This window comes from Dromaius novaehollandiae, chromosome 3 (genome assembly GCF_036370855.1).
Source record: "Dromaius novaehollandiae isolate bDroNov1 chromosome 3, bDroNov1.hap1, whole genome shotgun sequence".
Lineage (NCBI taxonomy): Eukaryota > Metazoa > Chordata > Aves > Casuariiformes > Dromaiidae > Dromaius > Dromaius novaehollandiae.
The window spans coordinates 73,735,828-73,762,074 of NC_088100.1; the positions used below are offsets into that span (position 1 = coordinate 73,735,828).

The window sequence follows — 26,247 nt, forward strand, 5'->3', positions numbered from 1 at the left end:
TTCTCCTTCATCAGGGAGATGTTCCCATTTCCTTCCTTAGGCTAGGGTGCTTAACTTTTCTTTTAGGGTTAGCCTTCTGCTAACCTGGGAACCTGATCCACCCACCATTACATAGTCTCACAGGTAGTAATGCTACTGCCAGGGAACAGAAGAGAAAATGAGGGTAGCAGCAGAAGGGAAGAAGAAAATACATCTTACCAGCAACTCAGAATGGCCATGTATTAAAGCTAGATTCCCCCCCACCCCCTCAAAGGAGAAAAAGGACTTCACCCATTAGCGGAGAAAAGTGATGTGCTGAAATTGTTTTCTATGCTATTAGAATTAGGTAATCTCAGAAAGCCTGCTCTACAATACAGTCTCTGCAGTCACTTTAGACCTTACTTTGTTTTTTGTATATGGCACTTCCTGAACTTTACCATGCCTCAACCTCTCTACTATATCAAAACTAGCATAGCCCACCATAGTTTGACAGTTCTAGCCACTCTACATTCATGTAAAAGTTTAGAAGAATGCAAGCTACATACAGAAAAAGGAAAGTGCTTGCACATTGCAGTAATAGCTCTTCAAGCAGAAGTCTAGACATTCTTGAAACTATAATCTCTACAGGACAATTAGCCCAGGAGACAATGCATATCACTGTCGCTGACAGGATCCAGTTAAGACTGATGCAGTAGGAGAGAGTCTAAAGAGCTTCAGAGATGGTCTTCATTCTGCTGTTTCAAGAACATCTTTAACATCTGAAACTGAAAGCACATGCTGATTGGCTGGCAAAAAAAAACCCTATAGTCCTCCACTGGCAGTTTCTCCAGTGAAGTAGGTATTTAAGGAACAACTGTCTGAATTTAATTAGACTAGCTTGATGTAGTACTATTAAATACACGAACAGACGGAAGGAATGGTACGCTTTTCCATTAGTGAACAGCTTTATGTAATAGTACGTGTCTAGTAAATGTATGTATTTGAAGCAACAATGGCATGAAATTACATCTTGTTTGACTGGTCAGCTGCTATTGCATGTTTTGATCTCCTCAAGTGATCAAGCTATACACATGCCCCAGGGGCCAGCTACTGAATTTGTGCAGTCATATTCACAAGTTTGGAAACAGAGTATGCTGGGGAATAAGTGGCTTTAAAAAACAAATTCAGAGTTCAAATGGAGCTGCTCTGTGGGTGAATCAACAGGGACATTACTTTAATTTCAGGTTAGCTAAAAAGGTTAGCAACCCAAGAAAGCCAGTAAACAAGCAACAGGGATGCAGACAATTTCTTTTCTGAAATGATCCAGGATATCAAAAAAAAAAAAAGTTTGAGATGCAGCCAAGCTTTAACACCCAATAAATCTGCACAAGCCTAATGGAGACAAGTTCTTCACAGTGGTGCATGAAGGGAAGATGACAGACCATGGACATGTATCAAAACAAGAGAGGTTCAGACTAAATAAGGAGATGTTTCACAGTGAGGAAGAGTCAAGCATTGCAACAGCTGTCCCAGGGGCTGTGCAGTCTCCATCAGTGGAAGTTTAAGACCAGACTGCATAAAGTCCTCAGCGTGCTGGTCTGACCTCACAGCTGACCTCACCCGAGCCAGAGGCTGAACTAGACAACCGTTTAAGAACCCTTTCAACCCAAGTTACCCTATGATCCTAATCTAGCTAAATTCAGTTTTAGCTTATGCCAAGCCTTACTGTAATAACTTAAGGTCTTTGATGCAGCAGCCATTTGGAGAAGATAAGGCTGGTTTTCAAATGCCAGTGAGAACATGTGTGTAGGGTGAGTTACCAAATGTAAAGTTCTGCATTCTCAGAAGCACACACTAACAACATAAGATGCCCAAATATATTTATTTGTCTCTTTAAAAGTACATTACTCTTCAGAGGACAGACAGAAAAGAAATTCTCAATACATATTAAAGTATCAATTTGGCACATACCTCATGCTTATGTTTAAGTAAACATCAATACCATCAGACCAAGCAAGCTAAGACTTGAGAAATCAGTAGCAACTGAAGTACCAGGACTTAAGGGCTTAAGATAAATGGGAACTTCAAAGCCTCTCAGCCAAGCAGAGCCAGAGTTTGAGAACATATCCAAGAACTGTAAGAGCAAGTCTCTGCTCCCTTTTGATCTTCATCTGCTGCCAGAAATGCATGAGAGTTACAAAAAGGAAATTTAAGCATCTCAGTATACGGAGTTACAGACCGGTAAGCCAGTTCACCAGCTCCAAGTAGTCAGAAGAGTGCAGCACTGTTCTAAAATTGAAAAAGTTAGAGTTTAAGGGGTTTTGATTCATTATCACAGGACAGCAATGATATTTACATTTTGCAGCTCTTGCCAGTTTCCAGTGTTAGTGCATGAAAGTTTCTGGATGTTTATTTCTGGGTGTGCATACGGGTGATGTTATCACAATTGTGTCAGCTATACAATTGTATTCATTAATGTGTTTCTCAAGTATTAGCTGAGAGTATTTGCCTTAATGGCTGGAGATGTATTTTTGTTGATCTTTGTAATCATGTTGTCCCCCTGCCAAATACAATCATTTTCCCATCTTCTTGTTCTTACGCAGTGGCAAAAGCCACCATCTACTTCACTCAGTCATGGTGAGCACACTCAGGAAGATATCTCCTGTCATTGGTCATCAGCTATTTCTACCCATTTCAAGACTTCTGTCGTCTTGATCCAGGAGAATTAGCAATGAGACAGACCCTCATGGTGGGACTAACAAATAGGGACAAGTGCAAGTGAGAAGTCAAGCTAGAGTGAGACATCACTGGTGACAAAGGAAGAGTTTACAGCAAAGGTGTGAGTGCCTATTCAGCTAAAATCATGCTGAGTGAGTCCTATTTGGAATGTACTATATGTCCTAGAAGCAAACTAGATACCAAATGTTGTCTTTATTCCTTTATGGGAAAGTGTAAACACTACCTTATGTTCTCAAGTAAAACTAATCGGACTTAGATGCAGCCACTCAAGAAAGTGGAGTGATAACTCACAAGATACTCAGTTTCACGCTGAACAAGAATATGTAAACACCCACAAGCATCACTTATTCAGAGATTACCACACACCCTATATGGATTGTCACAACGCAGCACCATAGCAGCAGTGTGATTTAAGGAACAGTCTTGCTGCTCATTCCATCACATTTACACTGAACAGTGGTAGCATTAGCAGCATTGAGATTTACTCTCTGCTTTCAACGGGTCTAGGTCCAGTTTTGGTTTCCCCACATCATTCTCTTCATTAGGAAAGGTTTTGTAGTTGGCAAGGATGTTTTCCACCAAGAATCGAGCAGCTTCATCTATGTTGATGTTGTCCTAGAAGTGTTGAAGGCGAAGAAGTCAGATCTTTTAAACAAAGGTTGCACATGCCTATTAAAAGCTGGCCAAATGCAAACTCTTCTATACAATCTCAATCTTGACATAAGCAGCTTAAATACATCAGATCATTGCTCATACACTTGCTTTTGCAAAAAGCTACACGAAAATTTTGGTAAAAAGTTATTCACCCTTATGACAAATAGTATACTTTGACTCTAACCTGGTAGGTGGTCTAGAGATGAATGTTATTTGCATTTGGAAAACTGGCAAGTACCATAGTGCCTTTCTGCAGCAGGAAAAGTAGTAGGCAATTACACTGTTTATAGTACTGGTCCACCTTTTGGGGCCTTCTTCTGCTCCTACTGCAGTTTGGATGCACTTATCTAAAAGGACATTTTCTACCAGCCTCAAAAAACAAAACAAAAAAAACCCCACAGTTGAAGCCAGGGTGCCTCACCTAGCTACTCTTCAAAGCATGCACGAAATGATCTAAAGTATATTAGCATGGGTGTTAAAGAAGGTGTGTATGCAGGATGCCTACAGCTGCATTTCAGGGTACCTCAAAGGCCAGTCTGGCCAGTGCAATGTGCCCTTCACTACAGCTTCTGAACTGGCTGGGCCACCTGTTAGTTTACTATTGGATAGCCACATTCAGAACCACTCTTATCTTTTGTACCAATACAATGCCAACACACTGTTTCATCTCCATAAGTGGAGCTCTACCCTTTACATCAGGAAGTTTAGGTCATAAGAACATATTTAAGCAGTTGCTGTGGTATTTGCAAGCTTGTAGTTGACAGACAAATTACTTTTGGGAATTTGCAGATAACACTTTTCCCTGCCCATGGTGGGGGAAGAAGATTCTCTTCTTTCTAGGAGGTAGATGTTCATAAGATATTTCTATGAATATTTATATCCTCTGCAGTTCTATTGCCTAATCCACACCTAGTGGACCCTAACATGTTACTGATGACTAGACTGAATATTCAAATACTAATTCCAGCAGAAAGGTGTAATCAGTTTAACAGAATTTTGGGGTGGACAGGGCTTAAGTATATCAAATCAGTTACTGGTTTAAGAAAATAAAAACTCTGCCCTAAATTTTTGATGAGCTGTTTTAACTATGACATCTTTTCAAAGCCCTGAACAAGTCAATCCAGAACTGAACCAGAACTAGTGTTGTCTGGAATTCTCTCTGCACTGAGAACCTTGTTTTACACTGGCATCTTTAAAATGCCACCCAAAATGCAAGCTGTTACTCCACTTCCATAATATTCTTTATTCCAAAGTTACTTACACTTACTTTTAAGACTGTGTTAAGGTCGATACACAGGAGTGTTAACAGCAGTAGAAAAGTTGTCTAGCTGAAGTTTCAAGGAAGACACATAACCCACAGCAGAGCATTAATATAAATTTTAAGGCTCTTTATACTAAAACCTTCTCTTTGAGTAACAGATGGGTGGGTTTGAGAATTACTATTTGTTCAAAGTCAAACAAGTGATTAGCTAATTTGAGTTAAATTCCTGCCACTGTGTACCCTTCTTCCTTATTTTAATGTAGTCAGGAAGAGACTTGTTCTTACCACATTCCTCTTGCAGATCTTTTCTTTTGAAGAGTTATTTAAGCATCATGGGATGCCAGAAATGGTTCTCACTTACAAAAAAAACAGAACACTTGGTGCCAATTTGTCTCAGCAGCACTTAAAGGTAGCGGGCAAGCCAAGGGAAAAAGGGGCCTCATGATTTAGCTTATATATGCAGGAATTATCAGCCAGACCAGCAATTTGGTCTGTCAGGCATATTAATTCTAAAAGTGAAAAGCTGTTTTAGATGAAGGAAGACAGGTTTTAAAAAAACCATTCTGACTAAACAGCAGCAAGCTTATAAGCATATTGACCAGGTTTGTAGACTAACGCTATACTATATATAAAGTTATTCAATTATCTGAATAAAGCAGCTATCTTAGCCTAAGTTACTTTGCTGAGCAATTTGTTTTTCCCCAGTTCAGTTTTGCTACTGCCTGATAGAATAGAAAGATGGCTTAGTGGAGTTACCTAGCTGGGTAATACAAATGAGCAAATAGCTTGTTGACTTCTGGAGCCTTAACACTTCCTACATGCAACAGTGAAGACAGAAGCTCAAGCCAAAAACCTACATTTGAAGATTACTCTCTTTGACAGTTTGATCAGTGTTTAGTAGTACTAACATCTAAATCACACTGATCCTTGACACATGCATGATCTTAAGACTCACTCAAGTCAATTAATTCAGGGTTTCCAGTTAGTTTTAAGGTTACCTCTGAACTTAAGATGCAGTTCTTATCTAAAACCAAATATGTTGCAAGTCTTCCTCAGAAGCAAGATATTCCACACGCCACTTCTAACTTTTGCTGAACACTGGAGACCTGGACCATCAGCTCCTGTGCCTGAGTTTAATATTTCTTTTTAAAAGAAATGGCTCACCTTGGCAGAGGTTTCAAACCACCCAACGAAGCCACCTTCTCTGCAGAATTGGTCCATTTGAGAGAGATTCTGGCTGCCATCCTTTTTCTGGTCACACTTGTTTGCAAGAAGAACTGCAGGGATAGGGCTGCCATTGGGAAGTAGCACTTTACTGTCCAAATCATGCTTCCATTTTGAAACAGCCTCGAAAGTGGAGCCTCTTGTGACATCAAAGACCACAAAAGCACCAACTGCCTCTTTGTAGTATACTCTTGTCATATTTCCAAAACGTTCCTGGCCTGAAAGAAAGGAGAGTGAGAAAGCATTAATTTTTAAGCATTAACTGTAGTAAAGGTAAATGCATTTCAGCACCAGGTTAGTAAATATGAGTTGAGTTTAGTCACCTAGTTTATACAACATTGGCCTACCTCTACCATCCTGTGTTAGCTCACTGTGAGAGCGCTATTATGTGTAGCGTGCATGACAAGAATCAGATGCTAATTGTTTTGCATTTCCAAGTACTATTATTTTTTACTTATTTAAGTAGTGTTTTTTAAGAGAGAAGTCATGCCTAAAAACGCTACCAGCACAACTGGACCCAAGTCATTCTTTCCTCAGAGGAAGCTTCTACATGACTGAGGTATAAACCTGGTGGCTTCATATACATTATAGGTTCTCCACCCCCCCAGAGATAAGATCAAAAGGAGTTAGTTTAACAGTTCTAGGTAAGCCTTTGACTTCAGCTTTTAAGTTCGAGATGTCCTCTGGAAGAATTTCCAACTACAGGTGTTCTACAGCAAGCAGTCCCAGGATTTGGTGCAAGATGACTAAAACAGTTAAAGGACAATTATTCACAGCAAAAATTCTCCATATTCTGAGTGGAACTTTACATACTCCATGCTCTCAAAGAGGAGAAAACTCTTCCCCTCCATATTCAAAGCTCGAGTTTTGAGGGAGCACCATTATGCCATAGACTCCTGAACCAACAAGCCAAGCACCAAGCACGCATCTCAGTGACTGTCACTAGAAGAAACATTTTGCTTACACACTGTTTATGAAACAGTACACAGGGCTTGTGTTCGGGTAAATCACATTCTCCCCCTAGGCCTTTCCATGCTTGATCCTCATGCCTAAAAGAGGGATTTTTTTATATATATATATCTGTACAGGTGATGGCTGTACCACTTGAGTCAAAATATAGTTCCTGTTTCCATGAATCAAATAGCATTTGAAGAGTTTGGCCAGACGGTTTTGACTACCTCTGCAGATCAAGTGCACTATGTCTGAAGAAGCTTTACTTTTAGGTTCACATGCTTTTTAAAGCTGCAGAGTCAAGTTTAGTGATACTAAGCCAGGAATTGTATATGGTGCCATACAAGCTATGAGGAGCACCTTCTCATCTTCCCAATTTTTTAGTTCCAAATCCCACCATAGAGTCCTGTTACACGGGAATACTTCCCACTGACTTAGCAGTTCAGATTGTACTCGTGTTCAATTCAGGGAGTATATCCTTCACACCATAGGACTGGCCCACAAAGCAAGAGATGTACTCTCAAGGTTTCATATTTTACAGGAAAAAAAATCTCTAGTCCATCTGGGCTCTAAAAAACTTTAGGGCTATCTGAAATAGTCTAGAAATGGACACCACCACTTGAAATATTGGCTGTCATTTTATGCGAGACTCTGCAAGAGTATGAAGCAATGAGAAGAACAGTCACATTAGTCATCCCTATTCAGTTTGTGGGGGGGGTTGTGTAGATTTGGAGTTTTCTTTTTTAGCTAAGTTTCGAAGAGTTATGAGAAACTTCACAAAAGTTTACTCAAAAAATAAGTTTACTGATCAGTTATAAAGATGATTGCTAGGTAGTTACTGGAGTTATTTGTGGACTGTGGAAGGGCTATCAGTCACCACTCCTCAGGCAGTTGTGCATGCTGTAGGTGAACCTGGCTGCTGATCAGTTAGAGTGAAGGACATTATCGGTGACTGAATCCCTTCCTCCCTATCCTCCTACCTAAAAAAGCTTTATGAGAAAAAACAGTTAGCAAGAGGCCACATTAGCCTCCCATAGCAATAACCCTTGCTGAAACCTGCACACCACAGTGTCTCTAAGATTCTGTTTAAGAAACAAATTGAAGATACTTGAAAGTTATGTATGACCTGGTGTATGTATAGTATGTACTGGTTCAAAGAAAGATAGCAGTTGTTCAGGTTTGGTTACAATATATATTTTCTTATAGTCCTAAAGAGTACCAGGCAGTTTTCCCCCCCTAAAACAAGAGGCTTAGTCTTGGTCAGAGAGCCTGGTCTTCTCCAAGTTTGTCAACTCATTCCCCATCTCCAGGAGAAATTCTATCTTTATCATACTTAGCGTTCCAACTCTTGCTTCCTCAGTCTTCTCACCCACCTAGCCCAATGCCTTCCTATATTACAAGCTGGATACAAATGTGACTGGTAATGACTCAAGATTGCCCTGCAGTTGCTTCCCCTGACTTCAGTGGCTTCCTATGCCCTGCTATTCACAACCTGCATGAACCTTTAACAGCACAAAGCCCCTGCTCCCATGAGTAAGAGCTAGATCTGCTATGCCAGAAGAGAAACATTTGTCTTGTAGTTCAGCAGCAGACCAGAGAGCTAGCTGAATCTCCCCATGGAGTCCTGACCAGGGAGAGGCCACTGCAGCGGGGGTTGTGGTAATCAGTAGATTGATGAACCCTGGAAAAATGCACAAGCTGAGGCTGACTTTGAGATAGCTTTTCTCCTTATTGTATGATATGACAGCACTTCTGGTGGGGAAGCAAACCTGCAACTGAACCGTACTTTGCTTTGAGTGCAGTTTGTACTCTATAGCATCCACTTGGAAAGCAAGTGCTTCAGCTGTCTAGGAGAAGTATTATTTCCAGCTGGCTTTGTTGACAGAAGTTATTTGCTCTTACACTGCAAGTTTTACATTTGCAATAACAAACACATTCTTCTGTAGTTTAAACTTGGGTGAAAGCAGATAACAGAAATCCATAGGCCCATAACACCTATCAACATGAAAGTCTAAATCTTTACTTACTGTGTTTCAGTTTTGCATAAGGAGATTTGATACTCCTTCCCCCTGAAAACCCCCGCATACAAGCGGACACCACTGTTATTTCAAATTAATGCCTTTTAATGGCCCAGATACGCTCCAGTATGGAGTGCTGCTCTGTTCTGAAGTAGCCCACACTCCATAAACAGTTTTGGGTTTCTTATTACAGGGAGAGCTGCTTTCACCTCCTTTCATTTGCATGCACTGATATTAGACTTGACCTGCACACTAGTTTATGACTGCTCTTTCATACCATCTGGAGTCTTATGAGGAAGGGACTATTCTTCTATAGAAAGAGATAGGAGAAGATGGCCTGCCTAAGACAAAGATTTTTGTAGTAGTAGGTACATGGCATGAGGCAGGAAGAGAGCATCCAGTATTAACTGACTTTCTGTAAAACCGAGTTACTACTGGCAGTGCGCAAGCTTTAGGCTGAGCCTCTTGAGGGGGTAATAAGAATACTCTTGACAGCCTTTTGAAAATTTAACAGGGCTTCAGGGCAAAGCTTTTGCAAGTGCTTTTCTGCTTGCAAAAAAGCTCATACACAAAAGCAAACTCTAGAATGTCCTACTCCTCCAAAGTCTGGAGGTCTGAACATCATTCTCTATATCTCTTATTAAAACCGTCAAATGACTATCTTCACTGTGGTCTGTTCAGCCAGTAATTTGTCATTCCCCTTCCTAAAGCCAGCAGAATTTTTGCTGCATTCTCACATGATGAAATGACTAATCTTGAGCAGTAGAGAAAGTAGATCAGACCCCCAGAGGAGAAAAGGATAGAAGTGATCAGATGAAACTAGACTTGAACTCCAGTGCATAGAACCATGAAAAGAAGGGGACAAAAATGTAACTACTTGCTTACAGCAGCACTATGGAAGAGACATTAGAGGATTAAATGTGGTGGTAGGTCTAGTTCCTCGACACAAGCCTAATGGTACCAGAATGGTATCCATACTGTGTTTCAGGGACTCAGGTGTAGACGACTGGCTAAGCTATAGGACAGTCTTGCAGATTAGTGGGTTTCTTTAAGGATATGGAAGTGGCAGCATGCAACACAACGTTCTGCATTCTCTAACCACACAGTTTTCACGTTTAAATGACTCAGCACACTTTGCCACCATATTTTCCAGTAATTGCAACAGCATTAAGCGAAATAATTGCATAATGACATGCATTGGGAACTAACACACTTCCATACAGCAGAATCATAGCAACTAAGTTCAGTTTAAACTTGTATCAGAGCTTGGGGGCTTTCCTTGCTTCCCAAGTTACATTTTAGGAGAGCTAAGCTTAAACTAAGAGGTAGAAACCACATGAAAAAACAAATTAGACAGTGCTGTTATTCCTTCATTGCAAAAGCTAAAGCATTTAAAGGAGGTGAGATTATCACAAAATTCAGAAAGTACAAGCCTTTCCTTGAAGTAGAATTAAAAAAGTTTCTACAGCAGTCCTTCCCAGTCTAAGGAATAAACATGGGAGTCCTGTTTATCACAGCAGTGAGACTGATCATTGTGGCAGTTTTGCTTTTAGTTAGAAGTTACCCTGTGCTCCTAACATTTTTGCTCTTAACTCCTGTTTGCAGGATGGGAATATCAAGCAAGAAAAAAGCAAGTTAGATTTGCAAGTGACTGCTGGATATACATGCTGTTAAGTCTGTCAGGACTCCTTCTCCCAGATTATTTACCATACCTAAAAGTAGAGTTAAGTCTTAGAAAGTAGTTTATGCAAACTAGCATGAACCTACTCAGGGATAGCAAAGTGACCAATCTGGAAGAGGCCTCCTCAGTTATATTTTTGCTATGGAAGTGAATTTTGGCTTAACCCTGTCAATACCAACAGTAAAATGTAAGTTCACCTACCTTGTAAAAACTAAGCTTAGGCTGTTCTGAAACCATACAACTCTTACAGAGAAACCAGAGTTTAGCTGCATTTAAACCCTTAAAGCTTCCTTATCAGGAGTAATACTACTGGAGAAAGTACAAGTAGTCTCTCTCTGATAAGACTAACAGTTCCAAGATCTTCCTGAACTTAGGTCATTAAAGAGGAGCAGAAAGATGGCCCAAGGGTTATGAAAGCCTGAAAACTGGAAGAATGATAGAACAAATTTCTTTTGCTGAACTCATGTTAGTTGAGGTCGTCTTTGACAGGCTAATCAGCTTAATGGCCATAGTTTGATATTTCACTTTAACAAATTTGACAGCTCCACATCAAATAGTCTTAAACAAGTCAAATATAATCTAGACTGAAGTTGCCCAAAAAAATGAATGTACAGCTAGCTGAAAAGTTTTACTTCAGAGTTGTTTGCTGTCAGCTAGAAGAGTAGTGCATAAGAAGTTTTGCAGTTCTCTCCTGCACCCAATAACATTGAGTTTTCAGAAGTCTGATAAATAGCGAGGAGTCCTCAAATACAAATAAGGCCAAGTAGCTATTGCCAACATTTTGTCCTTCAGAGTGATGAAACTCAGTTCAGTTAGTTTAAAAGCCAGTTTAAGTTCAACGGAAAGTAGTAAAGGAATATCACCCAGGAAAGATATTTAATACATAAAGCCAAGAAGTATCCAGCAATATTATGGTAGTAAAGAAAGCAATCAAGAGATCTAGTGGATCAAAAATTGACCAATTTTCAGGGTACTCTGAAGTAGCATCCTGCTAGGGTGTTTCAGTTACTCTGCTTTTCTATCAACAGGTGAAGCTCAAGCGCAGTACTATATCCTGCAACGAGCTTAGACATCACAGAATACTTATTAAACCACACTGAATAGTTATAATAGTTATAATAAACAGTTTCATTCTGAGAATAGTGAATTTTCCGTTGTGAAAATGGTTCTCAAAGATCAGCTATTCTACATGATCACCCATAGTCAATACTAGTCAGTCTAACATTCAAGAAGGGTCAGTAATAACAGCCTGGTGAAAGAGGATTCCTTATAACCTTCCTGGCTTGTCATTTAAGTCCTTAGACCCTCACAGATGCTGAGGGATTTAAGTCTTCTCACCATGACAGCAAGATCAAAGGCTACAGAAATTGAGGAGAACCTCAAAGTCAATGTTTAGCAAGTTAACAGATCTGGAAATACATGTGTGCCTCAAAGTTGGTATAGCTTTTCTCCAAAATGGAGAAATCCAGTGCTGGCTGCAGCAGAAATTCTCTAAAGGCGCTATAATATATTGCTATACTGTCAACACTTCTAGTATTTAGCACACAGGATAACACTAGTTGCCAACAATACAGCAGAAGATCTGAGGAAGCTAGTAGAGGTATAGCAGCAGGGTGACATTGACCAATTTTTACAATGCAAAAAGAAGTTGAAGACAGCTTTTTCCTCAGTAAAAAACAGCATGGAACTATTGTGATATGCAGTAGGAAGAAGAAACGAAACATTAAGCTATATTCCAGTGCATAAGGGATTGAGTATTTGGTGTATATACACCAAAAAATGGAGCAGTGCAAGTAAATATTCTGAAAGAGAAATAAAGACATAAACTTGGATAGTTCCTTAGATGCTTCTAATGATTAAAATTTTCAGAGTTAGTTTAGGACAGTCTCAGCAAGACTGGTGCTATGCTCAGCTTTTCATACCTGTCTCCCCTAGAGAGCAGTCCTAGTTCCTTTATAACTTATTAGGTACCTCAGATTTAGACTCAGAATACCCAGCTCACTGGCCAGGAAGCCATACAAGGAGTCAGCTAGGCTAATCATACTGATTAAGAAAAACTGAGAATAAGGTGCAGTAACCTTAACTTATACCTAAACAGTCTCTAGACAGGCATCTCTGCTAACATTAGCATGTTCATTTGTGTCAGAAGCATGCTTCTGAGGCTGATCCCCCACCACTGCCGCTGACTGTGCTTTAATTCACACAGTGGAACAGTCTGCACACATGAACTGGCTTCCTCTTGGAAGAAGCTAGCCTAGTGACAGGCTCCAGGATCATGATTCATGCATGGGACAGGCAACTCATGGGGCCAGACTAGCTCTAGTTGGACTGCCGACACCATGGTTATCAGGTCCTCACTGTCAGCTATTCTGACCTTATTAGCCACACTACTTGCTAGTACAGAAAGCGCCTCTGTTCATTCAGACTATAGTGCCAAACTACAAGTTAGTTCTTTGAGACAACTGTTCAGGACCAGGAGATGTGGGTGCTTTTATTTGGCCCAGACAGGAAAACCAATTTAATGGCAAGTTGAAATCCCTCCTTAGCAGTCTTCCCCCACCAGGGGAAGGCCTAGCTTAATGAGGACTCTCCTTATTTCAGCTGTGCTGCCTTACAGAAGATTCAGGTGTCTGGTTCTCTGAATTTCTGGAGTCAGATTTTCACATAGTAAAGGCAAGGAACATCTGAGTGGCAGCTCCATATTCTTGATTCCACCTCTGAGCTTAGATCTTTCAGTGGGGTAAATTTAAATCAAACCAGCATCCAAAATGGTTTGACATGCAGCCCAATCCGGTCACTGCAACATAAGCGAGTTTTAAAGAGACAGTGGTCTTAAGTCCTTTAGGAGCTGCAGGCAAGAACACACTACATTTTGGATGCCTGTTCATCCTATAGCTGAGTGTTTGGCACAAGATAGCAGATATCCAGAATTGCCCTGAGGATGCATCTCCCAGTTCTCCAGACACCTAATATGAATTTCAGTACTACCAGGGTCAGGTGAGAACTGACTAGGGCTCTTTTGGAGCCAGATACAGTAATATGCTACTGGCAACTCACTACTACTGACAGTATTTTATTCTAAACCTGCACAGCTTAACCCAGAAGTGTCTTACCCTATTAGACTTCTGTTAGGAGCAGGAAGTAGGTTAACCAAACCACTATCAATACAACAGGACATGCTCAAGTATGCCTGCCAGATTTTTCACATGGGTAGCAGTTTAGATTGCTAGTGTAGACAGCCTGACTCTGAGACAGTCAGTGCTAGATCTCTTTCCCCTCCTCATTCTTACTGTTTAAGCTATCAGTGCAAAATTGCCAGGCATTTAGACTACAGAGGATTTAAACTGTACTTGTAGCTTCAGCAGATATTAGGAACCTGTAAGAGTTACAAAATGCACATCCAGCCTGAGTCTTATTTTCCACTATTGTGGAAATTGGGATCTGTGGTTCTGCTGACAAAGGCCAAGATGTTAAAAATCAAGAACTTCAAGAATATTATTTTCATAGATTATACAGTACTAAAAAACAGTTTCTCTGACTGCAACTCTTAGTGACTATGATACAAAGCAGCCTCAGGCTGATTTTTTAAAAGCAAACCGCTAGTGTCTTTTCTTGGGAGGAAAGGGTGGTGAGGGCATGTTACTAATCACAGGATCAACCTTTTTTTGACATAGGGTCCCAGGCCTTCAGAGAAAGGGTCTTCAGGGAAGAGTAACTAGCCAGTTAGTCCCTATTCATCTGCCTCTCAGCTCACCATAAGAGATGACATATGGCACTCTGGCTATGTCTACATTAGACAGGAGCAGATCTGTAGAAAGAGACAGTCTGTGCTGGAGACCTGCCATCCACAGTATATCCAGCAGTAGTCAGGGAGATTTATTCTGGACTACTGCTAGTCTAAAGACAAAAGATATGCTCTAAATATTAAAGGATATCCATGCTTCAGGATTAGTCTCATCTGAAAGAAATCTAGCTACCGTGATCCAAGACTGTTCCATAAAACAAAGCAAAGCACAGTAAAGCCAGAACAATCAGATGTCTCCCCCCCACCAAGACACTGAAAAAGACAGTTTCCTCTGCATCTATTTGGAGCTTAGCTCATGAAGTTTATTAGCTTCTCTGCTAGCCCTCAGCTTCTTATCTGCAAAGTTGTAGACTAGAAGTTTCCAGTGAAACTTCATCTAGACAAGCTTGTTAGTGTTGATCATGAAACCAGAAGATAGGAAGTAGCCTTTTACGTTATACTAGAATTTCTTTTCTTACCAGGTAGATTTTTCTTTAGACTGCTCTCCCTACTTCTGCTATGGACAAGAGGAAGAATGGTGAAACCAAAGCTCCATAGACATTCCTGTTAACTGCACAAGGGAAGTTCTTCAGATAGTTCACTTGCACAAATTATTTGGGCAAATCTCTTTACAATGCTAAACAGGTTCCCTGCATAAAACCAATAATTCACATGCTGTCTCAAAAAATACTGGATGCGTAACATTCACCAGGAGAGTATTGGTTCAGGTTCACTATTTTGATTCTTTAGATCATAATCTGAGGTCAATGGTGAAAGCACTTCTGAGTCAATGTTGTTTCATCACAGAATGGTAGGAAGCAGTTCAAAGTTTCATTGTGCAACATGGCCTGACTCTGAGCTAATAATTTAGTTACCTCAATTTTCACAGGCATTGAGACTAATCTCTTCAATCACTTTCTTTCCTCTGGTTATATTTTACTCCAAATGGAAGACAGGTTAGCCCTATTCACTACAAGCGAAACAGCAGAAACACTGAGGCCCAAGTTCTCTCAAGTTATACTCCTGATTTCCATCAATAAAGTTGGTCACTTAAATGCCTATGCCGGAAGCCTGTAGTAGAACAAGATGAACGTCGGCTCCAAGTTTGTCCATTTCTGTATCTACGGTGCTGTAGGGGAGAATACCCCATGGTGTTGAGGCAAACCTTCTACCTTTCTCAGAGTAGTAAGGGCATTCACAGCCTGATATCATGACAGACTCATAGCAACATAATTTTTAAACCTTGCCATCCTCTTTGTGCATTAGGACTAGCACATACTACACCAATAGAAAGAATTAATCTCCTAGAGGAGATTTTATCATGATAAAGAGCCTTAAAAATCTGTCTACAGTGAAGCAGCCTGTCAGTGGGCAATGGGCTAGAGATGACTGCTTACTGAATTCCCTTTTGGTGGAAAGGCTACAATGCTGTATTCTTACTTTGTCCCCATCCCAGCAGATGAAAAAAGGACACTATCTGCTTTCACAAGAGTCTTCCTCAAACAGTTGCACAGCTCTTAGGGAAGTTTATAGAAAAACTGATAAGCTTTTATTGCTGTCCATAGCCTTGGTTTGAATGCCTAGAATTAGTCCCTAACAGCTTAATAATTTGTCTTTAAATTTAGAGGCAAGACTCCACGCTTACGGTTCAGCTGGCTTTGTCTCACATATAATACATTTAATGCTAAAGTATGAATAGTCTACTTTGTATTAGAAAGTTTTACACATTTATTTCCATTTGTTTTGCTTACAACTTGGATAGAGAGCATTTCAGCAAGAGAGGAAGTTCCTGACTAAACACCAGATTTCTGTCGCCAAGAAAGTATAGTTCAAAGCTAAGAAATTTCTAACTAGATGTCAAACACAGCATGCATGAAAAGCCCTCCTACGTAGCCCAATTAGTGCCAGCAACAGCATGAATGAGTAGTCCCTACTTTATAGTAACTAGACTTATTCAAACATGTCCTCCACCAGAGTTAAGCTATTTTGTGCCTGACGCTCCCTAACCCATCTCCTCTGGCGCACTGCCATGTAGCCAGGGCCGTACTGTATACTTAACGGTGGTGATGCTGCGTGGCCCTGCAGTATTTTGCAACACACAGGAGAACGATTCTAAAGTCAGTTTGTCTCAAGAAGTTTATCACGAGACTGAAAAAATGTTAATCTCTGAAATGGTAAATGTGTCATGGCACATTGTACACAATTGGAATTCAGTATCAGGTTGCTGCCACGTTGCTCTACCCAGCACTCTGGGAGTGTTTAAACAACAAGTTCCCATAGCCTGTTTGCAGTGACAAAAGAGCTTCTTCCTTAAAAATCGTTCTTTGAAGAGCTGCTAAAATCCACACAGTAAGGAATATTGTTTTGCATTTGCTACTAATCTGGAAGCTACCCTCACTGAAAGGGTTATATGCTTTCTCTAGCCAGAACTAAGGTATATTTCTGAACCAGCTCTATAGTAACCCTGAAATCCTGTCATACCCTGAAGTATAGTCTTACCACATCTACCTTAGCTCTGCATCTCCACAGCCAAAGGAAAATTTTAGTGTCTAATGTTTTACCACAGACAGATTGAGAAGCAAGTTGTACTTTGTGGTCACTGCTTATCACTGGTTATACTAGCTTTAACACTTGCAAGAATTTCACAAGACTTATTCATATGATTTCATATAAAAGCAATACAAGCAGAAAATAACTGTAAATCACTTCCCTTTGAGAGGACATCACATTTCAGAAAGTCTAAAATGAGTATTTAGAGCAGTGGCTGTATCTGGAGTTCAAGGAAGAGTTATCTAACTGTCCTGTGAGACTGGAATTTCAGCATAAGATCTCACACTGGAGAATTGCATTCTTGCTTGTTACTCAAGCACAGAAACTTATTTTGCTCAGAGGCTGTTGGAGTCATTTCTGGAGCCAGTCATGCACACTGTATCTCCACTTTGCCTTTTACTCACTCAGTTTTCTCAAATGCAATAAAGTCACCAAGATTAGTTATGAACCTGAAATTGCTGCAAGAATTGTTGATAAACTTTACATGAATGTAAATCTACTTTTATTAAATATGCATTTTTAATGATGTATTATGATCCATGCCCAGTTTGGTTCTGCAGGGTAATGCACTTTAATACTGACTTAAGTAGCTAGTAACTAAGTTTGTTTCACATGAAGGGCAAGAATTTAGCCAATATTTGCTTCAAAGAAAAGAGAAATACATCTTAATGATGACCAATGTAATTTAATTGATTTCTGCACTAATTTCTAGTTTCAGTGTTATATAATTTGATCCAAAGGTTAGTTATATTGAGTGGTATATGCTATTTTTCTCCTATCTGCTACATATAAGAACTCAGGTATTATAGCTTCTATTTAAGGTAGAATATTTTTCCCCCTTTTGATAGATACCCATTCATCCTTTGTTCTCTGCACCAGACTACTATGGAAGTATTTGCACTGTGATCTTGCAGCAAGTGCAAAGCTTCCGAGTAAGTGCTATGATACACCTTATCTATTTGGAAAATGAGGTGGAGCTTCTGAGTCACCTCTCTCAGTGATTAGAAGCTCATGCACTAAATATTTCCAAGTATGAAGTGCTTCATTGTCAACAGAAACGAAGAGTTCTCACAAGATCAATAGAGCAATCTTTATGCTTTGAGCATGTATAAAGCACTTCATTCTCAACAGAAATTAAGAGTGCTTGCAAGCTGGATACATCAGTCTATGTTTTTACACATGTACTCGATCTTTTTTAAAAAAGAAAAAAGATAACACCTTTAGCAATATTTCTCCTAGGATACCTAGGAAAGCCTGTAAGTTCTGAGCTTATTTCCAAGATATCCAAAGATGATCTATCTCAAGCCTACCATTTAACTGAAATAACTAGACAGTCTTGTTTTACATAATGAAAATTGATTAGCATACTAGATTGCCTGACAACAACTTCAAAGCACTAACATTTTGCATATGCTTATGGAATTCCTAATTTTAAACTCAACTCCATAAAACCCCTGTGGTGATAGTCAAGATAAGATACAGTAGTTGCTATATAATATACTACTTAGCACAAGAACACTCAGTAATATGAGAAACAGCACCCCACAGGTAAGACAAGGAAGCTGCTCACCAGCAAGACCAAAACCATACCTTGTTTGATATCTTTTGATAACAAACTACTTAGCTAAAAAAAAAAAAAAAAAAAAAAAAAAAAAAAAAAGGAAAAGCATGTTGATACCCAGAATCTGGATACCAGAGAGAATCCTTTCAGTCATGTTTGTGGTACACAGAAAGATGACTGAAAGATGTCTGAAGATTGAGACACACCAGAAGGAAACAACATTTAACACTTATTTGGACTACTTAACTGCAGAGGTCCAAGGTCAGCAAAGCATATTCCCAATTAAAAGTTCACAACTATAATTCTACTGTTCCAGAAGAGTTGCAGCAAAGGATACCTACTTGAGACTCCTCACAAAGGGACAGTTTCTAGAAGGAGATATACTATTGTATCTTCAGTCCTGTTGCCTCTAGAACTTCTTTCAAAAACAGCAGGCCTTCTACTTTTCCTGAAACTTTGGCTGAAGAGGTGTAAACCAGTAGCTAACATTATCCTTAAGTGTAAGCTTGCTGCAAGCTTATTGCATGCACAAAGGCCTGTGACTGCTTTCTGTTCAATTTGTTTTCAATTAGACTGAACCTCACCAGATAGAAGACTCTCCAGTCCTGACCCTGGGACTTCTGACTTGCCTCAGGTGTTACTAGAGCAATAGCACTCCCAGCTCCACATCAAGGCAGCTGCAACTGGAACTTCCATTGCTGGATAACAAACTAGGAAGTTACCTCAGAGCATCTGCTAGTTCTTCCAGTTTCTGAAGTGAAGCTTTGAGCTCCAACTTTTGCATCTCTGATGAACATATGTGCACATTTCCAAAGCATTTCTTTTTCACTCTTCCTCTCACTGCACTCAAATATTCTTATTTACAGTGAGAAAAAGCAGTTACGAGCAGGTTATGTCAAGATTCTCTGGTCTCCATCCTATACTCACTTCTCTTGTTCTAGGCACATGGCTAAGCAATTTCTTAATGGTTTAATTGTAGGGATTAAAATGGGAACTTCTTCACTGATCCTCTAAGTGTTGCATGTAAGTACAAGTTGCTACAAGACTTGCTTTAGAGACTATTCTGAGCTCTCTGTTGTAACTAACAGGCTCCTCTGAAAAGCAATGAGGTGTGCCTCCTCTGCACAGAGCTAAATGAGTAGTAAACTGAAGAAGTTTTCCAGATATCTCAAAGACTTTCAAGAAAACATTAACATCACTTAAGGCTTGCTTTAGACCTTATTTAAATTGTAAGCTGGTGGGTTTGGGGATTTTTTTTTTTTTTAAACTAGTTTATGACCTGGAACACAGAAGTAGTTTGACAGTCTTCTGGCACACTAGTAGCACAAATGCAGACCTAGAATAAACTGAAATATATGGCTGCTTAAAGCTATAAGAATTTTACATGGAGCATATTGGAACAGCTTGAATGCCTTTGAAACTCGATCACCAAAATACACAACAGTATGTTTGAACTATGAACTACGTTCCACAAGCAAGTGCACAACCACCAAGCACTCTACCCCTCCAGACAAGATACATCTCATTCTGTTGCAAAAGGAAGATGAGCGAGTACAGAATCACTTCTGCGGATCTTGGCCAGAAGGCTTGCATTTTGCATTTGTTGTCTTCCTTTGCAAGTGCACATTTCAGTTCCAGGATTCTTTTCTACTGTGGAATAAGTTTTAGAACATCCTTGTCTCCCTTGTACCAGACTCAGTTTCCTGCACTCACTTTCCCATTTGTTATGGCTTCCCATAGATCAGTGCAAGTTAACCTCCTAAATATGTTAAAAGCTAAACGTCTCTTCACATATCTAATGCCCATTTGTCTTTACAGAAAAATGCTTGATTCCAGCTCTTCCTCAACTCAGTATTTGAGCAAGAATACTTCATCTGATATTTCCATCCTCAAGACTGGTACACACTTCTCACAGCAGGTTAGATTTCAGACTGCTTCAAGGAGATGACAAGAGTTCAACAAAACTTTCATGCAATAAGTCTTATCACACAACTCCAGAAAATTTTAATTCTCTAAACATGCTATACCCGTAAGTACAATTGTACCTCTTCTATTTTACCCATTTCATAGCCATGTTCTTCCAGTTAAAGCAATATTTGAGTTGTAATAAACACTTTTAAGAATAAATTTGAGAAGTCCTGGAAGAATGATGCAATTACCAGAGTTAATGCAGAATGTCTCACTCCAAGCTTTTAAAGATTTTGTCTGACAGGTGTCATTAGTGACATGCTTCAGGGGAAGCCAAGCTGAAGTGGTCATCTGTGACTTTTGCCACCCTTTCCCTCTAGAGGGCTTCATGTTCACACAAGCTAATGTGAGTGGCAATGTTAGCTGGTTCTTTACAATCGCATTGGCTATCATCACTCAGAGGTGCCAATCTTCCTATATCAGACCAAAAGGTTGTAGGATTCAGAAGAAGTCCTTAAAAAAAAAAAAAAAAAAAGTTCTTTCAATGATATTTGACTGAGTCTTATCAGATATGCTATATCCATCTCCTGCACTACCTTGTATTCAGTGTAGTTGCTCTCTCAGAGAGAGGGCACACTTATGAAGCATTTGTTTTCTTCTATTTGTTTCGCCAGTTATTCATGTCCTTTGAAGAAGGGACTTAAGCTGGTTCTAACACTTTCAGAATTTAATCCAGAAAGACAGATTTATCATGACTTGGCATGTCAAGATAAAACAGGAGTAATGCCCAGGTGCAGTTTAAAAGTTTCATTCCTGTATGAACATGCATGTAGACTGTTCAGCTTCTTTCACAGTCTTTCATGCTACAAACAAGATAATTTGACAGTTGCTGATCAGTCTAACTCCCAAGCCTTTTTGCCTCCACTATTCAAAAAGCCACAGCCTGTGTCAAGATAAACTAACATGCCCAAATATGTCTTGAACATACAGGTATAGGCACAATACCTTCCCCCCCTTTTCACTGCTTCCTCCCCTCTTGATTCTGCTACAGGAATTTTCATTATTTTATACCTTGCAACAGGAAGGCTACTTTCACTAGAAAGAGAAAAGGTATGGAGAGTGTAACATACCATATTCTACTAGGGAATTTATAGCTTTACCACACAAAAAAACCCCACACCCCTTCAGCTAGCTAGCACAAGAGACCAAAGTCACTCAGGAACTTGCTGCATTGCAATGCACTGTATAACACTCACCAGCTTGGCTACAGTCACGCCAGAAACAAGCACAGTATGTACATTATAATCCCTAGTTGATGGATTGAGCTATGTGGTTAGTTCTTATCATCAATTTAGGTGCAGAACTTTAGACTGCGACACCCAGCTCTTGATGGAAAGGTTTTTACAGTGGACTGCAAGTACAAACTTTGATATAGTGAAAAGCAACATGCTGTGCTATGCTTAAGGGTTAGACTTAAATTCAGAATCCATTTTAGAGGCATCAAAGTCAATTCAGAATGCCAGCACCACAAAGCTTGCAGGGAAGTTGCATGTAATATTGCTTACTATAAGATTTCGCTATCTTCAAGAGATCTAAAGCTGTTTGTTTTCTGGTGGGTGCAGACAGAGTTATCTACATTAGCTGCTGAAAGCCAGAAGACAGTGGAGCTGATGAGTTAAAAGAGTATGACTATCACATGCTCAAAGACTTTGTTGTTACACACTATAATAAAATAAAGCCTTTAGGGAACATGCGCTATGACTGTTCAAGAGCCATCTTCTGCCTGGCTCTCTGTAACTAGTAATTTTTATATAAGCCTTTCAGTATCCTCCAGTATTTGTAAGAGTTCAGAGTACAGACAACTGCAGAACACATTCCCAGGTGAAGGATATTAGAAGTTTTAAGGCCATGAAACAACCCTTTTATACTAAAATCCCTTGTATTTCAACAGTTAGCACTTAACTCAGATGCATCTGCAGGAGTCTAAACTGTTACTGTCACACTGGCTAAGCACAGCCCAATCAAATATCACTATAACTAAGATTAGTTCTGTTCTCAAGCCTTGTTTTTCTTTTGATGAAGGACACAGCCCATTGGGAGCAGAATAGCTGAAGCCACCAGATTAGATATAAGAATTTGGAATGCAAACTGTAGAGCAATATTTTGATTTTTTTTTCCTTTTTTTTTTTGCACTAGGGAAAGACTCATTCAAGAGTTTCATGCAGAAGCAGGTATCACATTGTAAAAGGGAAGAAGTACTGGGCAAAATACTGCCCATTCAGTTTAGTAGAGCATCATCTGCAGTAGGTCTGTCAGTGTTATAATATGCAAATATTTTAATGACAGGTAAGTTTAATTCTTCAGTCTAATGACAATATTAGCACAAGCCTCCCAGGACATAACAGCAGAGTGCTGTTATGGGAGTGTAACAGTCTACCCCAGCCTCAGAAACCAAGGACTGAAGAGAAGTTAAACCCAAGTGCGGCAGCCAGCCAAACCTGAGTATCCTGATCAGTGTTCTGTGTTTAATCCTTGGAATCCCAGACCCGCTGAAATACAGAGTACTGTAGGAACTTGCACCAGTACTGCCAATGGATAAACACACACATCCCTTCCTTAAAGGAACCCTTCTGAAACACTTAAGAGAAAGTTTGCCAATATTTCACTTGCTCTCCAAAACAGCAATTAGAGAATATTTCAGTTGGCCCTACAGGGCAGCAGCGTTTCAGCATACTGTAATAAAATAGGTTTTTTAGTTTGAGGAATCGTATTTGAAGTGTTTTAAGATAATCTTTAGAGGATAAAGAGAACTGAAACTAACATACAGCCAGGCTCATCACAGGGTTACAGCAGCCTGCATTTTACACTTCCTGTTTTATGAACTTCCACTTGATGGAGAGTTGATGGAAACAGTAACTGCCAGCTGTTATTGCTTTATTACAGTATCTTCCAGTAGCATAGGTTTAAAACACCATTATTCAAAATAAAGTCAACTTTCTCCTACCCAAGGAGATATTCTGAACACAATGAAGAGGGAAAAAAAAGAGAGATGCAGATTGAAACCCAAGCTACATACAAAGAGAACTACAAATGCAACACCAAGTTTGAGATGCTAAGCATACAGACTTCTCACAGGAGCACAACAGAATAGAGTTTATACTGCAGCATTTAACACCTCAGCATAAGTAAAGTTAACCAGGATGGGTAAACACCTTTGTCTTTCAAAGAATAGGTTTGAACTGAACTTTTCTGGTTCAGTGTATTCAGAATATCTTTTTAAACACCCAAACCCATACTCTGAATGCAGAGCTAAGCATAACACAAGTTCTATTTACTCACTTCAAGCTGCAAGGATAAAAGCTACTTTTAAAATAAGTATGTAACTCCAAGCACATAAAGTTTGAGCATGCTTTCTCTGAGCACAACATTAGCTATCTGAGTTACCTTTAACCTGTAAGGCATACCTCCAAACATAACCTGCTTGGAAGAAAACAAGTATTTTATCTAGAGGCATTGTGGAGCAGTAACCATGAATGAAGCCAAGCAATAATCATAATGAAGCCACCCAGGGAAGCTGGTGAGGAGGCACAGTATGAGCAGGAGCCACCTGGGAGCCCTGGAGCCAGCAAGCAGAGCAGCTCTTTGAGGAGGGCTGCAAAACCCTGGGCAAAGCCAAGGGCTGCACAACACCAGCTGGCAGAAGCACGCACAGCATACGAAAAAAAAAAAAAAAGCTGAGAACTTCACTCCAAGATCGAAACTTCCCTCTGCTTCAAAAGCAGACCACAGCAGTCAAATGTAATAGGGGGAGGAGAAAAATCAAGAGGACAGACCTCAGGGTGGCAGCGCACTTTTCCCCGTCGCAGCCGAGCCCTGGCACCCGCAGGCAGCCGGTCTCACGGGCCCTCTGCCCGCCGCGGAGGCGCCGGCCCGGCCCTCACCTGCTATATCCCAGAGCTGCAGCCGCACCAGGGTCTTGCTGTCCCAGTTGATGACTTTGAGAGCGAAATCCACCCCGATAGTGGCCCGGTAGTGCTGCGAGAAGAGCTGGTGCACGTACCGCTTGATAATGCTGGTCTTGCCCACGCCCAGCTCCCCGATCACCAGCACCTTGAAGAGATGCTCCCGGCACTCCGGCACGCCGGAGCCCCCTCCCTGCCCCCCGGCCATCCTCGCCGCGGCTCGGCGCGGCCCTGCCACGGAAGGCGGCCCGGCGCTGCGCCCCGGCGGCGGGGCAGGGGCAGGCGGGCAGGAGCGGGCAGCCGCGGCGGCGCCCGAGGGAGGCCGCGCTGCCGGGGCCGCGGCTGCCTCGCCGCTACTTCCTCGCCCGGCAACTTTCCTCCAACTTTCCTCGGCCGCCTTCCCGCTGCGCCGGCCCACGCCGCCGCGGCAGGGAAGGAAGGCAGGGGAGCGCCGGGGGCAGGGAAGGAGGGGGAAAGGCCCCGCAACCACCTGACTGCAGTCACAGGACGCGGAAACTCCGCGCCTTAAGAGAGCGCGGGCGGGAGGCGGGAGCGGCGGGAGGAGGAGTCCCGGCCCGGCCGCGACCGCGGCCGCGGCCCCTCCGCCGAGCCGGGGGGCGGTGGCGGGCTGCGGGCATCTCGGCGCCTCGTCCCGCGGCTTGGGCCGGCCGCGCCGCTGGGCGCGTTGGGCCGTTGGGTTTGGGCCCCGCAGAGGGGCGGCGGGCGGCGGCGGAGGCAGCCGTGAGGGGGAGGCGGCGCGGCCTGTCCCGGCCAGCCCTGCCCCGGCGCGCCTCGGCAGCAGCCCCGCGGCAACTCTGGTTTCTGCCTCAGCAGCAGTTGCTCGCTGCTGCCTCCCCCCGCCCCGCGCAGCCATGCCGAGCGTGGCCCCGGCCGTGCTCTGGGCTGACAAGGGAAGGGCCAAAGCCAACGGCGGCTCCGGGGGATTTTCTCTTGCCTGATGACATCCTCCACCGCCTTTCGCTGCTCACGTAGCAAAAGTTTTTCTCGGTAACTCTCAGAGTTAAGGCAAACAGCCAGCCTGTCTCCCCTCTTGTTTCTCCGAGGAAGGTTATGGCAAAGAGTCTTTTGGGGCAAAGAAGACATGTTTAGGAAACGGATTGACAGTTAATTGTCTTATCGGGATGTCAGCTAATGCAAGTACTCCAGTAACACACACACGTCCAGAAACTCGTCTCCGTGTCCTGGCTTGCAAAGGCTGCCTTGGGGCCAGCTTGGGGTGGGAAGGGTGCAGCGAGCAGGGGATGCCGGCTGGCGCCAGGCACTGGCACCCCCTGCAACACGACTTGGAAATACACAGGCAGGGTGGTGGTGAGCTCCCGCTGCGCAGGCTGGCTCACAGGGAGGCAGCAGTTGTGGCTGTAGCAAAGGCCGTGCTATGTAAAGGGCTCATGTAGCAGAGGAAGAAATCATCTCCTCGTCTGTAGGATTGCTGCCGAGCGCTTACATCTAAATTTGTTTCCTTTTGATTCCTGAATTAATCCAATAAAACATGTTTGTTTTATCACTCTTTAGTTGTTCTAAAAAATATATAAAACTGAGGAATAAGTGAGCAGACACATTTTTAGAACCCAACATGAAATAAATAAAATAAGTTTCCTGTCTCTAGGACCTTGTAGTGCCCTGTGTGCAGATTGCCTATGTTGGGAAAAAAAGCATTTTTGCTATCATGCCTTCTGAATGAAAGACCCCAGCCTTGGATATCTGTTCTTGAGAGGAAAAAATTGTGCACGGAAATGATAGTATCTGTGCTGTAATCTTTAGCTATCATGTAAATTGTTCTACAGAGCTATTATGTGCTGGAAAGCCATGAGGAATGTTCTGAAAGGGAAATGTTACGTGACTGTCTAGACAATGTGTGTGCACACAAGTAGGAGTCTAAGTGAAGATATGATTAGGAGGGAATGGAAGCCTCCGATGGGAAACAAAGCAGTGGTTAAAACACCTGGCAGCTGATCTGGCAAGCAGTCACTGTTCG

At 41.5% G+C, this 26,247-nt stretch overlaps 1 protein-coding gene across 1 annotated transcript; it reads right to left on the reverse strand.

The window, feature by feature from the left end:
• Positions 1-1,821: 1,821 nt before the first annotated feature.
• RAB32 (RAB32, member RAS oncogene family) lies at positions 1,822-25,014 on the reverse strand. Its single transcript, XM_026100289.2, has 3 exons — positions 24,231-25,014; positions 5,777-6,054; positions 1,822-3,312 (listed from the first exon to the last, which is right to left on the reverse strand). The coding sequence occupies exons 1-3, from the start codon at positions 24,457-24,459 to the stop codon at positions 3,163-3,165; spliced, it is 657 nt and encodes a 218-aa protein (XP_025956074.1). The 5' UTR covers positions 24,460-25,014; the 3' UTR covers positions 1,822-3,162.
• Between the last annotated feature and the right edge of the window lie 1,233 nt (positions 25,015-26,247).

Excerpts from the sequence above, each read along its gene's own strand:
- RAB32 (XM_026100289.2), bottom strand. The coding sequence starts at position 24,459 with ATGGCCGGGGGGCAGGGAGGGGGCTCCGGCGTGCCGGAGTGCCGGGAG. Across the intron at positions 6,055-24,230 it reads GCAGCTCTGGGATATAGCAG|GCCAGGAACGTTTTGGAAAT; the intron begins GTGAGGGCCGGG and ends CCTTTCTTTCAG. Across the intron at positions 3,313-5,776 it reads GGTTTGAAACCTCTGCCAAG|GACAACATCAACATAGATGA; the intron begins GTGAGCCATTTC and ends CAACACTTCTAG.